Source organism: Xiphophorus couchianus, chromosome 14, assembly GCF_001444195.1.
Source record: "Xiphophorus couchianus chromosome 14, X_couchianus-1.0, whole genome shotgun sequence".
Classification (NCBI taxonomy): domain Eukaryota; kingdom Metazoa; phylum Chordata; class Actinopteri; order Cyprinodontiformes; family Poeciliidae; genus Xiphophorus; species Xiphophorus couchianus.
Window position 1 is genome coordinate 220241 of NC_040241.1, and position 19703 is coordinate 239943.

The window sequence follows — 19703 nt, forward strand, 5'->3', positions numbered from 1 at the left end:
CTTTGTTCGAAAGTTGTAAGAGGTCTAAACATGATGTTTCTGTAGTCTGAGCAGGGCTGGATTCCAGTCAGGATAGCTGGAGGAATGCCCAACCAGCCTCCCAAACCATCTTTCATGTCCATGTTTATCTTGGAGGTCGACCAGTTTATTCTCACTCCCCTCTCCATTGCAACACTGGATGCTGAAGACGAGGAAACTCCAAAACAACTTCTGGTTTTTAACATCACTAAGCACCCTGAGGAAGGCTTTATCACCCATCTATCTGATCACACTCGTCCAGTCTCCTCCTTTACATGGCTTGATCTAAATGACATGCTTATAGCATTTCAACCCCCAAATTCTTCACATACCCAACGAAGAAATTACGAGGTAGAACTGATTCTTATCATAATTCTTTGCATTACAACCTCCTGTTTTGTCATCAGAAACTTGCTTCTTTCCTTCCAGGTGGAAATTGAAGTTTATGATTTCTTCTTTGTGAATAGCTCACCAGTAACTATCCACACATCTGTAAGGAATGCAGACACAGATGCGCCAAGAGTGTCTTGGAATATGGGTATGTTAGCATGTTCTGATTACTAGAATTCTTTTGAATCTTTTGGTTTGGCATTTGGTAGCATTGTAACCCTGTAAAAAGGTTGCTGTTTCAAATCTGCCTTAGGGCTATTTTTGGGTGGGATTGGATGTTTTTCCTTGTGCAAGAGTGGAGTGGGAGTCCATAGTTCAAAGACATATTTAAGTCAGTTGGTAACTCTAAAACTCTACATGGTAGTGAGTGCTTGCAAAAGGTGTTAATTGTTTTACTCTGGGATGTTTTGGCGACCTGTCCAGAAGGTACATCATCTCGTGCGCTTTAACAGGTGGAATAGACTTCAGAGTATGACAAGATGCAAAAGAAAAAAGGTACAGGAAACAAAATGACTGATGGTATGATCTAAACTGTAGATGAGGATCTACTGAATACTGCAAGGCAGTTTACACACCACTGAATATTGATCAGGACATAAACAGAATATGGATTTCCTTTCTCAATCTTTGAGTAGACAGAGCAGCAGTACAGCCATGTAGCAGATGAAGATGGGGATGTGTGATCTAAAGTACAACAGAAATAAGTCCATATCAATTTACAGAATAAATACTTATATAACACAAAGTGCCAAAACAGACTAATACATATCAGTGTCAACACCCAACACAAGCGGAAACTCCCCAAAAAATTACTCTAATACAACAAACAAAGAATTACTTACAATACGTCAGTAATGCACATCAACAATAGAAACCGTAGGCATCAGCTGCACGCCTTTCCACTCGTGGGGATACGTTACTCTGCACTCTGCAGCCTCTAAAAGTGGTGAGAAAGTTCACCACTAGGTGGCAGAGTTTCTCCTCTCAGGCTCAAAACTATCTGCGTGTCAAGAAGTGCAGTGTAGAGGTGGTGAGGCAGACGCTGTAGACCCAGGATGCGATAAATAAATGATTTTAATGATGAATGTCCAGATTAATACAGTCCAACATGGTCCAAAACAACGGGCAACACGGCCGAGCGGAAGCCAGGGCTCGACACTGGTAGCAACCATTTACACAACGGACGAGATGACGGACTGGGTACACAGACGACAGACTAGAAGCCAAATGAGACGAGGACCCGACAAAGACACAGACACACAGCTGACACTAAATACACAGGAGGTAATCAGGGAACGAGACACACCTGGGAGTAATCGAGGGGAGACAGGACGACGAAGAGACTCAAGGACACAGAGAACTCAGAAATAAACACAGAAAAACACAGATCACGACACTGCGCCCAGCGTAGTTTGGTATCTTGTATTAATGTCCGAAGGCAGTCTGAGCCTTTATAAAATAAACATTTAAAGCTTCAACAAATGTGATTCCACTCTGGATATAACAGCCGCCCCCAAATGTACAAGGTATATTTGTTCCAGGAAAAAAAGCAACAATCTAAGTCTCTGATGATAAACTGTGTCTGTTGGACTCCTGCACTGCAGGAAGAACAATCATCCTTGCCACTGTTCGGGTGTAGACTCTGTCCTTCACTTGAACATCTGCAGAGCTATTGTGGCCATCAGCACTTGGATACACCTTCGTCCCTCGCCCGATTGCTCTGGCAAGTTGAGTACCCATGACCATCACCACAGTATTCTCAACCAGGTCAACTTGGGTAGTTTGCCATTTTTGTCTGACTTGCAAATTGGGAAGATACTCCCTCATAAATCTGAACCAGAAATGGTCTGCAGCGACAGTGCCTGTGAGCGGCGCCAGTGGCTATCGTTCTGTATCTTATTGACAATTTGCCTCTCTGCCTTGCGATAGTCTTCAGCAGTCGAACTTGAATCCTTCCCGACTGCAGCTTGTAGGTTTTGAGCAGTGGACTATAAGCAGTTCATGTCAGTCTTTGTAGGTCTCATATTCTGGGTTTGGTAATGTGGTAGCTGTACCACAAAAGACTTATTTTTGTAGTTCTGAGGGTTCCTCTTCAAGTGGAATCATTGGTGTACTAGGCTAGTGGACCTGGGTTTGGAATAGGAAAGAGGGGCCTTGATTCCATCTGTTTGGCTCAGACTACGCCTATAAGGTCTTACCCTGAGGGATGTCATCAGCTGGGTTGTTGGCTGAATCTACATAATGTCAAGATTGTGGATCAGTTAGGTCTTGAACCTCTGCCACTCGGGTGCTCACAAATGCTTTGTAGTGACATGAGCCCGAAAGTATCCACCTTAACAATGTGGTGGAATCTGTTCACAAGGTGGTAGTGTCGATCTTCAGGGTGAGCTCTGCATTTAAAAGTTTAGCTAACTGGGCTCCTGTTAGATCAGAGAGCTCCAACCAGGCTATGGACAGTTGTCGGCTAGGATTGAGCCAGGAGGAAGGATAGGTGGATTTGACCCTGGCTATCCTTGGTCCTGGGGTATGCAACTGACCCATAAACTTGTTCCGAGGCATCACAGAAGATATGTATTTCTCTGTTGGTGACCAAAGCCTCATCAACTGCTGGGGTTTAGTGTCTAGCTATGGTAATTTGGGGCAGTAAATGAAGTTCACCTTCCCATTGCTGCCACAATTGCTGTAGGTCGGGTAGCCAACAAATTAAAATTCCTACTTTAGTGTTACAGTAAATATTTACAATATGCAACTTGAAAATTCAAAGTTTAACAATCATATTCTGTGGAGCAGGTCTTACTCTGCTGGAGGGTCAGTCTCGTCCTATAATGTGGGACCAGTTGCAAATCGTGGATAATGACAACCGGAATATTGTTCGTGCCGTCATTGTGGATGGCCTCCAGCATGGACACCTAACTGTAAGAGGTACTAACACAGCAAAAACAAGGACACAATTACATTCTGCAATATAAGATATATATACTGCTCACAAAATTAAAGGGAACACTAAAATTATACTGTTGAAATGTATTCACCGTTATCTGTTAATTTGATGTAAATTCCAGATGGAAAGAGCTTCATGTTTACCATCAATGACATAAGAGCAGGTGTTGTCTGTTATCACCATGATGACAGTGACTCCACAAAGGACTTCATCATTTTCCGAATCACCGATGGCCACCATCAGACCCGACATAAGTTCCCCATTAAGATTCTTCCCAAAGATGACAGCCCTCCTTTCCTCATAACCAACATGCTGGTGGAGGTCTCAGAGGGCCAGACGACTCTGCTCAGAGGTTCCACCCTCAAGGCTTCAGACATGGACTCCAGTGATGACAATATCCTCTTTAACATTACTCGTCTCCCACAGGCAGGAGAGGTCATGAAAATCCCAGGACCAGGGCTGACAGGTCAGAAAAACTATTTTCTTTTCTGTTCTCATGACGTCCAATCTTATTAATGTCACATTTGTTTTGGTTTTAATTCAGGCTACCCTGTCAGCCACTTCCTCCAGAAGGATCTTTCACAGTCCATCATGTACTACAGACACCTTGGGAACAAGGTGATTGATGACTCATTTGAGGTTGTGCTGTCTGATTTCCACGATCCTCCTAACCTTTCAGAACCTCAAGTGAGTAACAGTAAGGCATCTTTGACACACTGGTACTGTGGTTATCTAGTGTCTAGATGAAATAAATTTTATATTACTGTGCAAGTTCTCAGTCTGTCAGGTTCATAGAAACATGACTTTCACAGACTTTCCACATTGATGGACAAATAAAACATTCTATTTTATCCATCCTTTGTCTAGATCTACTTGTCCTTGTAAGGTCATTGGGAAAGCGGTGGGGTACACCATGGACATGTTACCAGTCCATCACAGGACAGCACACAAGACAGCCATGCATCCATACATTCAGAACTAAGGGCTAAATGTTAAAGTATAGCACACGTTATCAATAGAATAGGATTGCTAATTTGTTAATGGCCATAAAGTACAATCCAGGCCAAATAAGCTGGACTGTACTTTGGCTTATTCAGTGGTCTAGCAAATTGTAAAATGTAACTTTCTTCAGAATATTTCTGTTTTTAAACAATGTTACTGTATTAATTTACATTTTGTAGCTGACAAGGTGATGTCTGCCTTTAGGTGGTAGTGGTGCACATAGAATCAGTTCCAGACCAACCACCGAAGGAGGTTCCTGGTTCCACTCGATATCTTGTGATCAAAGAAACACAAGTGGTCCATATAACACGGCAACAGCTTCATTTTGTAGACCAAGAGTCACCAGACAATGAGCTTACATATACAATAACAACTCCACCTTTCTATACTGATCATTACAGGTAAATATACTGTATGTTCACCTTCACAAATATATCAGCAGAAAGCATCCTGTGTGAAGTATTCATACGGGATTGTTCTCTTAATTAACAGTGGTCCAGATGCAGGGAGGTTATTCCTGGTCGACAGCGTACCCAAATTTACTAAAGACTCCAACACACCAGTTCTCAGACTCTTCACACAAGTAAATCATTATCTTCTTAGCAATTTTATCAGTGCATGTGCCATCTGCTTTTTTCTCTTGTACTCTTTCTAGCATGCAGTGAACTTCATGAAAGTGGCTTACATGCCTCCCATCATGGACATTGGCCCTTATCCTCGACATATCCAGTTTATTCTATCTTTGACAAACCATCTGGGCAAAACAATAACTGGGCTCTGTTTTAATATTACTCTACTGCCAGTGGACAATCAGCCGCCACAGGTGAAATCAACAGCTGTCTCATTCCTGTCTCAGCCCTATGTGGAAAAGTGGACTGAAGTAAATGTGGATAACTTCTGTTTCAGGTTGTTACCAAGCCTTTGACTGTGGATGAGGGAGGGGAACACTTCTTGGGCCCAGAACACTTGCAGCTGTCAGACGTTGACTCTGTACCAGAAGCCTTGCATGTGGAGCTTCAAAGGGAACCAGAACGGGGGCTTCTCTACCTTGGTGGTCATCCACTTACACTAGGACAGAACTTTACTCTGCAAGACCTGATAAGGCGTAAAGTTAGGTCAGACATCCTGCTTGATTCCAACATTCAATTTATTTGAAATTGTATAGGAGGTACTCGTTAAGGTAGCCGGGTCATTGCTCTTCCTACACAGTTTCGCTCTATTCTCATCTCCTTCAGTACTGAGATTTCTCCCATTGAGCTAAATTTCTCCAGTTGCATTCTAACTTGGCCAACCAGCCAACAGAAATGTGGTGAATGATGACATTTATTAGGCATGAAAATACATTTATACCGGCTACTACAACAGTAAACCTCCGGCATAATAATGGCAGGGTAATATATGATCTTCAGTTTATCTTAAAACTGCACATATCCTGACAGTGGACACTGAAATTCTGGAAACTCTGGACAGCCTTATACTATTATGCCAGCCAGACCCAGTGACCAATGAAGCAGTGAATGCCACCACCAGCTAGCACCGCACCTGTAGGAGACGGAGAAGCTGTGCAAGGAAGCGCAAGCGTGGCAGCCGGGAGGGACTAACAGCGAAGCTACAGTGTAACCCTTGGAGAACTCCGCTCCCATCTATCTTGCTTGCTAACGTTCGGTCTCTGGAGAACAAAATGAACTACTTAAAGCTGGATATAACATCAAATCGTGAGATGAGTAACTGCTGTGCCATAATTCTACCTGAGACATGACTAAACTCCTCTATTTCCAATAACACTGTCAACATAGCGGGAATGACAATATTCCGTTTGAATAGGAGTAGAGCACTCAGTGGTAAAACCAGAGGGGGCAGTACTTGCATTTACACTAATAACAGCTGGTGCATTATTGCCAAGGTGGTCTCATCTCATGGCTCTCCAGACATCGAGTTTTTGACCAGGAAATGCAGACCCTTCTATATGCCTAAGGAATTTAGCATCATCATCACTGCTGTTTATATCCCTCCTAGTGCCAACATTAAGGAGGCTCTGTGTGCTCTACAGCTTCATCAGTGACTTGCAATATATACATCCAGAGGGTGTTTTCATTGTTGCTGGAGACTTCAATCAGGCCAATATGAAGACAGCTCTCCCTCATTTCCATCAGCATGTGAACTTTGCAACTAGAGGCTCAAAGTTGCAATATACTATATGTAGGCTCTATCCAGCCTACATATTTGTGTAGGCTGGATAGAGCCTACACAAATATTAAGGCAGCATTCAAGGCAGCACCACGCCCCTACATTGGATCATCCGACTATCTTTCTGTAATGTTAATTCCTGTATATAAGTCCCTGCTCATCAGAGGAAAACCCATTGAGAAGCAGGTGACAGCCTGGCTTGCAGGATCTGTGTCAGCATTACAGACCTGTTTTGAATGCACAGACTGGGATGTATTCAGGGAAGCCGTAACTGCAAACAATCACACCTATGTTGAGGAGTATGCCAAATCAGTGTCTGAATACATCCTGAAGTGTATGGAGGACGTCTCTAAGACCAAGCTCATCACCACAAGGGCAAATCAAAAACCCTGGATGACAAAGGTGGTGTGTAAGATGCTGAAGGCATGAAACTCTGTTTTTAAACGTGGGGACAGAGAGATGCTCAGGTCAGCCAGAGCCAACTTAAACCGCATCCTCAGAGTTGTAAAAAGTACATATGTGCAAAAAATTCAGGAATTTTTCAATAAATCAGCAAACACCAGGCACATGTGGCAAGGCATCAGGCAAACACAGGCTACAAGGCTGCTCCTTTGTCTTGTTAGGACAGTACAGACTTTCTTAACGCACTTAACAAGTACTTTAGTCGTTTTGAAGCCCTCAACAACACTCCTGTGAGAAAATCTACTCCTCAACCAGGTGAACAGATACTCAGATTGGAGACAGCTGATGTTCAGAGGACCTTGAGAAGTCTCAACATGGATAAAGTACCAGGTCCTGATAACTTACCAGTTCTTAAGAACTGTGCTGACCCGCTGGTTTACATCCTCACTGATATATTTAACATCTCTCTGAGCTGAGCTGTGCTGTCGTTCCATCCTGCTTCAAGACTGCCATCATCATTCCAGTGCCCAAAAAACCCACAATTTCATCACTGAATGACTACTGCCTGTTACACTCACTCCCATCATGATGAAGTTTTTTGAGAGGCTGGTGAAGGATCACATCATCTCAAAACTTTTCTCCTCCTTTGATTCACTCCAGTTTGCCTGCCGCTCCAACTGCTGCACAGAGGAAGCTGTTTCCACCACAGTGCACCTGAGCCTGAATCATCTGGAGGAGAAGAATACTCATGTGCGAATGCTGTTTCTGGACTTCAGCACAGCATTCAAAACAATCATCCCCCAGCACCTGCTGAGCAAAATAGCTTCCCTTGGTCTCAACACCCCCCTGTGTAACTGGCTGCTGGATTTCCTCACAGACAACCCTCAGATTGAGGGTTGGTAAAAATGCTTCAAGGGTCATCTCCCTCAGCACTCACTCCCCCCAGGGCTGCTTACTGAACCCACTGATCTTCACCCTGATGACCCATGACTGTCAAGCAAGGTTCAGTACGAACCATGTCCTTAAGTATGCGGACAATACAACAGTAGTGGGTGTCATCAAGGACAACAACAGACTCTCCTACAGAGATGAGGTGAAACATCTGGTGGACTGGTGTGTTACAAACCATCTAATCCTGAATGTCAACAAAACAAAAGAAATTGTTGTTGATTTCAGGAAAAATCAGCCAAGTCACACACCCCTCCTCATCAATGATGCCACAGTGGAACAGGTCAGGAACATCAAATTCCTGGGGATACAGGTCACTGACACTTTGACCTGGTCCCTCCAAACCTCTGACCTGGTGAAGAAAGCGCAGCAATGTCTGCACTTTTTTTGTCGGATGAGAAGAGCAAACCTCCCCCTTCCCATCCTAAAGAATAAAGCTCTCCTTGAATATCATGTGAAGAAAATGATAAATTTTAAAAGATGGTCATATTTTAAAAGTAGCTTTTTGTATTTACTCAGTTTATCTATGATTTGAAACATTTAACTGTGACAAAAAATAAAAAAGGAAGATACCTGTAAACTTTTTCACAACCCTGTTGTGTGTAGGGTTACTGAAGCGTTAATAACCATGTTTTTTTCCCCAAAATTATCCAAGAAAACCTTTGGCATATGATAATTTAAACCATTACTCTGGTCATTTGCTCTTACAGGTACAATCATGATGGCTCAGAAACTACAGAAGACACCATAGTTCTCACTGCAACAGACGGCATTAATTTAGTCAGTTTTGTTCTGCCTGTAAAGGTAACTGCACAACCTCAGAAAATCTGTAATAAATGTGTAAATCCTACCTATTAATCTGGATACATTGCTGTCTGTAGGTAACGCCCATAAATGATGAGCTCCCAGTGATGGTTACTGGTTTGAAACCAGTTCTCAGGTGTCCAGAAGGAGAAGAAATAATCATCACTTCAGAGTACATCTTTGCCACTGATGCTGATAGTGACAACAGCAGCCTTGGGTTTCTGATTGCCCGGCAGCCTTACCATGGGGTGGTTCTGCGAAACGCTGTTGTTGTAGATCGCTTCGTCCAATCAGACATCACAGCAGGCCTCATCTCTTACAGATACACAGGTAAACAAACACCTGAGAACTCACCAAGCTCACAGGATATAAGTAAGTGACCAGTGCACTGAACCCCATTGAAAACCTCATGACTATTCAACTGAATATTGATTTCTAATCTCTTAATAATGTTAATGTTGTTATTAACATTATTTGAAGTCTGAAGAACTGCATCTTTTTTGTTATTTTTACCATTTCTCAGATTTTGCAAATAAATACAAAGTTTTTGCTCGGAATTTCAGAGACATGTCAGTAGTGTATAGAATAAAAGAACAATGTTTATTTTACTTAAACGTGTACCTACAAAAAGTAAGATCACTTGTCAATAACCTGGCAAAACATTTGCATGAATACTGATATATGAAAGAATAAATCTAATTATTTAATATTATATAAATTTAAAATATTAAAAACAGTTTCAGACATTTTTTTTACACCCAGCATCTGATCTCATTACAATCACCAACTTCAGGGGGGTTTATAGGATTTGGTGTGGCAGGTCTATGGAGCTAACACAGTCTCAATATTCACAAATGCACAGAACGAGATTCACAAATGCACAAGACAATTCACCTGTGCACAGGATGATTCATGTATGCACAAAACAATGCATACATTCAAACAGTCCATACAGTAAATGAACAGCACATCTGGGGTTCAGTCTTAAAAGTGTTTTTTTCTGATTCTTTTAGGGTTGGAGATTGGAGTATCTCCTCTACATGACACCATCACATTTGTCATTTCTGATGGAGAAATAAAAACATCAGCTTTATGCTGCGGTGGGGAAACTCCCATCAGGAACAAAGGCATCTCCCAGCCATGGGACAGTCTTCCTGTCTATGACCTCCACATCACAGTGTTTCCTGTTGACAATCAGCCTCCTTCATTGGCAATAGGTGGGCTGAAAACCTCATGTATAAAGTGTGCGGACGCATAAAAAATGTGCGGGGCTATATGCATAAGTCGGCATGTACAAAAAGGGAACATGGCATGAAAGTTTGCGTAAATATTATATGCACACTTTTTACCTGCCTTGAAAATGTGTGGCAGTCACTCAAACTTTTTTGCGGGGCAATAACAAACTAGAAGGCGCCAAAACTCACCTAAATACACTGAGTCAATCAGTGTAATTTAGACCAAGAAGCATCGAACCTGCTGGTTATTCATAATTTTAAACGTAAACGATGAAACTGAACAACATTAATTCTCAGACAATAACACACTCACACAAAATAAATAAAAAGGATGTGAAAACCTCACTTGAATGTAAATAGTAAATCTCTTCAGTTTTTGTTACACAAAGATGGAACACATTTGTCTGTCCACCAAAGCACATGAAATGCATGTTGTCTGATGAATAATTTCATTCTCACTGAAAGAGAAAATGGTGTCGGATTAGCAGATTAACTCCAAACAGGTTTGATTATTTTTAAGGTGCTTAAGGTGTATAGACAATCACACATATATCTGCGGAAAGGTGTGTACATTCCCCAATCACTGCACAGGACTCTTAGCATGCTGTGTTTTTTTTTAAAAATCCTGGCTGAACACTCTGCTGTTCAAACAAGTATTTGCACTTGGATCTCCTTATTTTTTTCTTTGTCTATTTGGAATTTTTTCTTTATGATTTATTTTTATTTTTTGTGAATTGACCTTCTGTGCCCTGAAAGCACCTTTAAAAGTTATATATACATATATATATAAAGTATAAATACTTATACTCCTTCAAGCCATGGTTATTGAGGCAGTCTTCCGGGTATTTATACTAATTAACATATGTATTTATGGGTGGTGACAGGGCGGACCAGCAGCTGTTCTCTGTTTACTGCAAATTGGAATTTATAAAGAAAAGGTGCGCAGGTATGTGCGTACGCATGGCTTTATACATCGATCCATCCATCCATTTTCTGTATACCCTTGTCCCTAGTGGGGTCGGGAGGGGTGCTGGTGTCTATCTCCAGGTAACGTTCCGGGCGAGAGGCGGGGTACACCCTGGACAGGTCGCCAGTCTGTCGCAGGGCTTCATACATCTGAAGTTTTTTTGTACGCTGCACTTTTCTAAATGTGTCCGTATGGCAATTTTTAGTGTGAAAATTTCTTACTCTTTTATACATGAAGCCCCAAGTTTTTGTGCATGGGATTTGAGTTTTTAGGAGGCTTGTGTTTGCTATTGTATGAAACAGTAAATTTGTAAGCAACATATTTATTACATGGAGTAGAATGACATGAACTGTTTTTTGGTGGTCCCAGGTGACATTTTTACAGTAGATGAAGGTGGGACTTCCCTTATAACTGCTGCTCATTTGAAGGCCTCTGACATGGACACAGTCCTAGACAAGCTTGTTGTCAGGCTGATTTCTCCTCCCCAGTTTGGTTACATAGAAAATGTCCTCCCTAGTCCTGGCTTTGAGAAAAGCAACAGAGGCATAAGCATAGGTAAGCATCAGAATACCAACTGTTTATTGGAATACAGGGAAAATAAGCAGTTTCATTTGTTTGGTGTTGCCTCCTTTTCTCCAGCTTCCTTTCTCTACAAGGACATCACAGAGGGTCATATAAACTATGTACAGTCCAGACACCAGCAGATGGAGCCCACAGCTGACCAGCTCATGCTTTGTGTCTCAGATGGCAAGCATAATTCTGCTAACATCCCTTTCTATATCATAATTAACCCAACAAATGATGAAATCCCAGAATTTATGGCACACAACATCACAGTAAGTTCACACCCAAACATCCTTCTTCATCCCATTAGAGCTTGTTTACAGAATGTGGATAGAATAAATTGACTGTTTGATTTGTTGTGTCCTAAGGTACAAGAGGGAGAAATGAAGCACCTGGACTCATCAGTGTTCCATGCAATGGACCTGGACATCCCCAAGAATGCCTTGCTTTTCTCTGTGGTCACAACTCCTCGCCATGGCAGCATCATCTGTCACAGGACTGGAAACCCAATCTCTAAGAGACAGGAACCCAACCTATGGTCTCCTGTGGTTGACTTTACTATGACAGATATTAAAAATGGTACATTTTATATAAATTATGTATAATGATAAGTTATAAATATAAATTATAATAGCAACTGTCATGTATAGTGTAGCTGTCCATTTCTAAAGCACAAGTCACCCCGTGCCTTCTGCAGAGAATGGTTGCACTTAATTCTGAGATTTTTAAAGAGCTGCCACCATTTCTAAATCCTGGATTTTCAGACAGACAGATCGAAACACTTTAACAGAGCAGCTTACTATTTTAAGTGTAGCCTTCCTGTTATCAACTAAAAGTCTTGTTCTCTCTCTCTTTCTTTCTGTCATATTAATTTTGTGTTCCAATCTTATGCCAGGTTTGGATCTAGTGTATCTGCATGATGACAGTGAAACCATGAAAGACAGTTTTATAATTCAGCTGACTGATGGCAAGCATAAGCTCCAAAGACAGGTGATGGTTGAAGTGGTGCCAGTGAATGACGAAGAGCCTCATATGATCAGGTTTGATAATCATATTGTCTAGAGTTCTTGTTTAAAGTCAGTGTCCATTTGATTTTTGAGAGGAAAATGACACTGTGGGCCGCAGGAACAATGGACTGGAGGTGGAACCAGGAGAAGCCAAAGTTATATCCAGTATTACATTGTTTGCAAAGGACAAAGATACACCCTCCACAGAAATCATGTACATTTTTGAACTTGTTCCAACACAAGGAATACTTCAACTTCAGGTTAGTGCAGTGATGGAACATTTTAAACATGTATTGCCAATGTTTTGTAACATGTAACACAGATGTTCAGAAATAGAGGTTCTAAAAGTGGTATTTGTATCTACTGTTTTAGAAGAATAAAACAATATTCTTCTAATATTCAAATCATTCATTTGATTTTCAGGTGTGTTTCTCAAACACACCTGAAAATCAAATGAATGACTTCTTACAAATACTCTCCAGAGCTGAAGGACTAAATGCTAGTCAGGGAATTCAAACATTTGTTTATATTGGAGAAGGACTAACAGTGACTACTACAATGTCAAGCATCTGTTAGCCTGCAGTGTGCTTTTTTGTGTTTTGTTTTTCCAAAAAAAGTCCCCTGGTTTTCCAAAAAAATAGAACACAAGAGAGTGCATTTATTTTGCTGTTAAAAGAAGAAATTTGTAATAACCTAAGAATCATTTATAACCTAAAAATCTCTAACACAAATCACAAATTTGCGTTGGGAGTTTAAAAAACCCTACATGATTCATTGATTGCCTTTGTATCTACCCTGTTAAATAAACATGTAAACACTGTATACTTTTTGAATTGTATATTTATTGACAGACTGTTTAATAAGTCCTGCACTGCTGGTAAGAGATCAACTGAAGGGCCCTTGATTCTCACTACTTAGGACCCCTCTTATTCAATATTTATATGCTCCCACTAGCTCAGGTTATAACAGGAAATAATATTAGCTATCATAACTATGCAGATGACATACAGCTCTACATTATGATGTCACCAGGTGAGTCAGAGCCCATCCAATCACTGAACAGATGCTTAGAACAGATAAATGTGTGGATGTGCCAAAACTTTCTCCAGCTAGACAGAAGCAAAACTGAAGTTATTCTTTTTGGACCTAAAAAGGAACAATCTAGAGTGATAGATCTAGAGTCAATGCACAGCTTCAGTTATTGCAACTAAAAACCAGCGATCAAGTCCGAAACCTGGGAGTAGTGATGGACTCTGACCTGAACCTCCAGAGCCACATAAAGACAGTTACAAAGTCGGGCTTCTATCATCTGAAGAACATTTCCAGGATTAAAGGACTAATGTCTCAGCCAGATCTAGAGAAACTCATTCATGCATTCATCTTCAGTCTCATTGATTACTGCAACAGCGTCTTCACAGGTCTGTCAAACAAATCAATTAAACAGCTGCACCTGATCCAGAATGCTGCTGCTGGCGTTCTCACTAAAACCAGGAAGATAGAGCACATAACACCAGTTTTAAAGTCCCTACACCGGCTCCCTGTAGCTCAAAGAATAGACTTTAAAATACTGTTGTTAGTTTACAAATCACCGAACTGCTTAGCACCACAATACATTAAAGATCTGCTGTTGTTGTATCAACCTTCCAGACCTCTCAGGTTCTGGTTCTGGTCTGCTCTGCATCCCCAGAACCAGAACCAAACGAGGAGAAGCAGCTTTCAGCATCTATGCACCACAAATGTTGAATAAACTTCCAGAAAACTGTAAAACAACTGAAACACTGACTTCCTTTAAATCTCGACTAAAAACCCACCTGTTTAGGATTGTATTTGAAATGTAATCAATTACAAATTTATTGATAGAACTTTACTTAATGCTGTGTTTTGATTGCTGATTCTATCTTGCATTGTGTTTCTGTGTTTGATATGATGTAAAGCACTTTGAAATGCCTTGCTGCTAAAATGTGCAATAAAATTTGATTGATTGATTATGTCTGTTTTAGGAAGCCAATAAGTGGGTGACACTTACACCTGGGAGGAGATGTACCCAGGACATGGTGGACATGAACCTGCTACGTTACAAACACACTGGCCATCATGCTATTAAAACACAGGACTTCTTTGTTTTCCACCTGATGGATGGAAAGAATCAATCACCACCACAGCACTTTCACATTTTTGTCAAAGAGCTGGAGAAAGGTGAGGGAATTTAGTCTTACATTCTTGATTAGACATGGGTTGAGATGAAATTCTTTCCTATTGATATTCCTCTGGTTTCCAGTATACATGAGCATCGCAGCTACAATAATGTTTAAGAAGTCAACCTAGAAGGAAATGTGATAATAGGATATATTTTATGGTATGCAGTTTATTTCAATTGGATAGGCAGAAGAGATATGCAGACCAGAGTCATATTAACTATTGTCAAATGGTCACAGTCATGAATAAACTGGAAAGATTCTGTGATGCAGTAAACCTCCTTTCTATGGAGGAATTTTCCTGCCATAATCCAAAAGCACACATTTTCAGTCTGAAAATAGTACTTCATGTCTTTTGTTGAAAACTTTTAACAGTTGTGCTTACATTTTCATTTTGAAAGCAGGACTTCATGTCTTTCTTCTCAAAACTTGTAACACTTGAACTCAAAACGTCTTCTCATGCTCACACTTAGGCTGCATTCACACTGCAGCCTGAAGTGACCCAATTCCAAATTTTTTGTCAAATCTGATTTTTTGCGGGGGCCGTTCACACTGCCAAACATATGCAACCCTTATATGTTCTCCAGTGTGAACGGGCAACGATCTGAAAGTGTCCCTCATGCGCAGTAGAGTTTGATGCAGTTAAGAGGTTTATTCCATTTGGATTTAAAAATAAGGGAAATTTCCCGCTGTGTGCCACCAGCCCGACCGAGGCCCAGTATCCCTTACATTTTAAGACAGGTTTACAAGAAATCTAAAATAACTACCTGTCAACCACTTACAAACTACAATTAGGTGCTCAGAATCTGGAAGACCTACCTCTGTTGACACTGAAATGCTATAAGGATTCCTATGTAATTCCTTTAATTCCGCCTAAATAAAAACACAGAAGGGATTTGAAGCACATCTACTTAGATACAACAAATCTATTAACCATATCTATATGTTATAATCACTTTGAGTGAAGTTGCATTTCACTGGCAAGAAACAGGTCTTAATCACTTTTTGGCAGAAGAAAACCACCTATATTTGGTATTCTTTGGCAGCTTTTCAGTATGACAAAGAATGCATTCTGCTATACAGTGCATGTACAGTGCATAAGACTACCTGTACTTTAATTTTCTGAATTAAAAAAAATTAATAGAACTCCACAGTAAAAAAGTAGTGTTGGTGCTTAGGTGAAAGTGTGTGTGTGTGTGTGTGTGGGGGGGTGAATGTAGCAGACCCCCCCCTCAAATGAAGGATTTTGGCTTTACTGATGAACAGTGAGGTTTATTGGGAGTAAACCCTGAGTTTCACCGTAAGAGCTGTATGCACAAACACACACACACACCGAAAAAGACAGTGCAAGCCAGTGTTTCCCAACACTGGTCCTCAAGGCACACTGTTCTACATGTTTTAGAGGTTTCCCTGTTTTAATGTGCCTGTTTCAACTGATTGCAGTTCAATAAACGCCTGTTAATCAGTCATCAATTAAAATCACCTGGACTGAAGCAAGGAAATACCTAAAACATGTAGAGCAGTGTGCCTAGAGGACCAGAGTTGGGAAATACTGGTGTAAGCTACAAAAACACGCTCTTACAACCGTAACGTATCAACCAAAACATAACATTCTACTACTAAAAATATCAACTCTAATTCAAAACTATGCTCTAGTGTTTCTATACAATAAAACAAATGTACAATTCCAACCAATCAATAAAAGACATATACTTGTTTAAAAAATAAACATACCTTGTGCCTCTATCAAGGGGGCCGCTAATGAGATACATTTTACAACCTTGTTGCAACTTGTTTTCTGTTCCTTTGCCGTCATTAAGTTCTACAATATAAACAGCAGAAGCTCTCTTATCAAAAATAAAAGCATTAAATCAAACACCGGAAGTCCATTATTTATACAAAATAAAATTACGTAAATGCAATAAGTGCCAAAAAGGAATACAACAAATGAGGAGCTTAATTTGGGGATATTTATTTGGGATGTTGACCAGGGCCTGCTTGCTCCTGGGCTCCTGGTTTATCTGAGGGATCCTTGGGTTTTGGGATGTAGGTGGGTGGCCATCATGTGTGGCTGGCCAGAGTTCTTCCCAAACTCTCATATCTTAAGGGTGGTCGAAGCTTTTTTTTGGCGGTGATCTCTGGGGAGTTCAAAGGCCCAGTCAGTGCTCCATGGAAAAGGACAGGGCCAGTTGGGGAGTTGATCCTCAGGATAGGTTTGCCAATACTTACCATGCCATATGACCTAAAACAGGCAACACTACACAGCAGTAGGATCTTTGGCTCTATATGCTCTATATGGCCTGATCCTGCACATCAATTTTACTGTGTTATAGACACACAGGGAATGAGGGTTGACTCTAAAGCAGTGGTTCTTAACTTTTTTTGAGGTACCGAACCCATCAGTTTCATATGCGCATTCACCGAACCCTTCTTTAGTGATAAATAAAATAATTTTTTTTTCCAAATTCAAGACATACAGTATAGACCAAAAGTTTGGACACACCGTTTAATTCAATGAGTTTCCTTTATTTTCATGACTATTGACATTGTAGATTCACACTGAAGGCATCAAAACTATGAATAACACATGTGGAAATATGTACTAAACAAAAAAGTGTAAAACAACTGAAAATACCCCTTATATTCTAGTTTCTTCAAAGTAGCAACATTTTTGCTGTGATTACTGCTTTGCACACACTCTGCATTTTCTTGATGAGCTTCAAGAGGTAGTCACCTGAAATGGTTTTCACTTCATAGGTGTGCCCTGTCAGGTTAATAAGTGGGATTTCTTGCCTTATAAATAGTCATGAAAATAAAGAAAACCCATTGAATTAGAAGGTGTGTCCAAACTTTTGGTCTGTACTGTAGGTATATGTTTTTTTGCTGGTGCACAAAATGAGCTGTGCATGAACATCATCTTTGCTCAAAGAACAAAACCATGAACTCACAGCAAGTTACAATATTACTTTATTCTGCCCCCCCCCCCCCTCCCCAAATATTTCGGCCCCATAAAAGAATTTCAGCCCCCAAAAATATTTTATTATTATTTTACTAATTAAAAATAAATTTGGATTTTTTTCAAAGAATTATTTTTTTTTAATAACTTACATTTTTTTATTTTAAATTTAATTTGTTTTTTGTCGTTTTGAATCCACAAAATACTTTTTTGGGGCCAGAATAAAGTATTGCACAAATGACATCTATGCAAATCAGTGTGACTCCTGCTGTTGTTTTTGGGAGACCAGTTCAGAGAGGCGTGGCTTCACCTTGGCAAGTGCGTCTTCAGAGCAAAGTCTGTTCATTTACTTCTTTTTTGCTCGACATATTTAGTATGGATTAAAATATTAAGAAAGAAACCACTCGACGTACAACTACGACAACCGTTGAATACTGCGTGCACTAAATTCCCCGCAGCCCTGATTGGCCGAGCAATGTAACATGATCCTCTGCAGCAAGTGATGGCCAAGCAGGGCGTGTCATCACGACTTTACACAAGTGTGTCTTTACCTCCGCGGCAGAGGCTCCGCCGAACCCCTGAGACCGACTCATCGAACCCCTGGGGTTCAATCAAACCCAGGTTAAGAACCACTGCTCTAAAGTAAGCAACAAATGGAGCTTCAATATCCCATTACACACAATTTTAATGCACTTTAGAAATACACAACCTAATTTATAGAAACATCTACCGGCAAAGGTTTCGTCCACCTGGGGTGAAACCTAACGCCTGGGACACAATAATGAAGGCACAGACAGCAACAAAGATTTAACATTTTTCAACTTTTTTGTTTTCCGTTGCTGACCCACATGTGCATGTCAATATGTACTAGCTTAAAATTGGCGGTGTGTGATTGTCACCTCATAGGAAATGAATGGTAGCAGTGAATGGTAAATGGTAGCAAATGAATGGTAGCAATGTCTTGTGTTGAATTTTTGTGGAACCACAGTAGGTATGATTAATAGGACTACATTTTGTACACAGACATGCTTTAATTATAACTAATATTTCTTATGCTTGTGATTTCAGAAAACATTGCCATCTTTGTGAAACCAGTAAATGTCAGCTTTGGTGAGCGTGTTGTTCTCACCACTGATGTTCTGCTAGCCACAGATGGTACAGACAAGCCAGAGGAGCTTCTATATGTTATCACCAACCCACCTGCTCATGGGCACATAGAGTACATCAAACATCCAGGAGTGATCATCTCCACCTTCAGCCAAATGGACATTGCAGCAAACCTTGTTGCTTACATCCATGACAACCAAGCCAGCAAAGCAACAGAAAGCTTTCAGTGAGTGTGAATACCTATAAGCTTTTTAAACATACTATGAGAGCTAGTAATATGTAAAAGGCACAACATTTCTCAACAAATGAGCCTATTCAGTAGTTGACTGTGTGTGACTTTGGAGAAATGCAAGCTGTTTTATGAGCAATTCATTAAAAAACCTAGACACACCAGATCTGATTTGGCATCTGATTTGACAGAAAGTGAAGGATGTACAGAGCAATAAGAACACGTTTAAGTTAATGGGGCCTTGCAGACCTCTAGTGATGGCCTGTGACATGCGACTCCGACTGCTTGACCACAGCAGTTTGACAGGAATGTAGTGACTGTAAGTAAAACACATCCACTTTGGGGAAAAGGGTGAAGCACAATCCAAGTATGGAGGCTTCTTCGAACAAGTCTGAATTCACTGCTGTACCAGCTTTTGTTCATGATGGCGGGATTTCCAGTACATAAGGAAATCTCACAGGCACAGCGGTACAGTTGAGTCTGAGCATGTATGTCAGCAGAAAAAAAAATGGATCAAAGCTTGGAGAATCAAACAGAAGTGGTGAATTGGCCTCAAAAGTATGGACTTCAGACTTAACATCACCAGGTATCATAATTTTTGGCTGAGGTAGGCAGAAATGTAGACAGGGCATAGAAGAAACATACTGGAGAAGAGAAGTTTTTATTCAGATAAAGAAACTTATGGAAGTGTCACAAGGAAAATTGATGGAAAAGACCCATTGCCAGTTGTGATGGTAATGACTCTAAAACA

The 19703-nt window shown here is 40.6% G+C and overlaps 1 protein-coding gene across 5 annotated transcripts in view; it reads left to right on the forward strand.

The window, feature by feature from the left end:
- frem1a (Fras1 related extracellular matrix 1a) overlaps positions 1–19703 on the forward strand; it is a 70156-nt gene that overhangs the window by 25067 nt on the left and 25386 nt on the right. For 4 of the 5 annotated variants that reach the window (XM_028037341.1, XM_028037347.1, XM_028037346.1 and 1 more), the window contains 19 exons: positions 46–369; positions 448–556; positions 3199–3330; positions 3471–3815; positions 3894–4036; positions 4556–4752; positions 4844–4934; positions 5007–5174; positions 5258–5466; positions 8599–8692; positions 8770–9022; positions 9706–9909; positions 11264–11449; positions 11534–11730; positions 11827–12037; positions 12354–12498; positions 12584–12725; positions 14466–14661; positions 18685–18949. In XM_028037341.1, coding sequence (XP_027893142.1) covers positions 46–369; positions 448–556; positions 3199–3330; positions 3471–3815; positions 3894–4036; positions 4556–4752; positions 4844–4934; positions 5007–5174; positions 5258–5466; positions 8599–8692; positions 8770–9022; positions 9706–9909; positions 11264–11449; positions 11534–11730; positions 11827–12037; positions 12354–12498; positions 12584–12725; positions 14466–14661; positions 18685–18949 — 3611 coding nt within the window. The remainder of the gene's footprint in view (positions 1–45; positions 370–447; positions 557–3198; positions 3331–3470; positions 3816–3893; positions 4037–4555; positions 4753–4843; positions 4935–5006; positions 5175–5257; positions 5467–8598; positions 8693–8769; positions 9023–9705; positions 9910–11263; positions 11450–11533; positions 11731–11826; positions 12038–12353; positions 12499–12583; positions 12726–14465; positions 14662–18684; positions 18950–19703) is intronic. The other variant, XM_028037342.1, reaches the window with a different exon arrangement.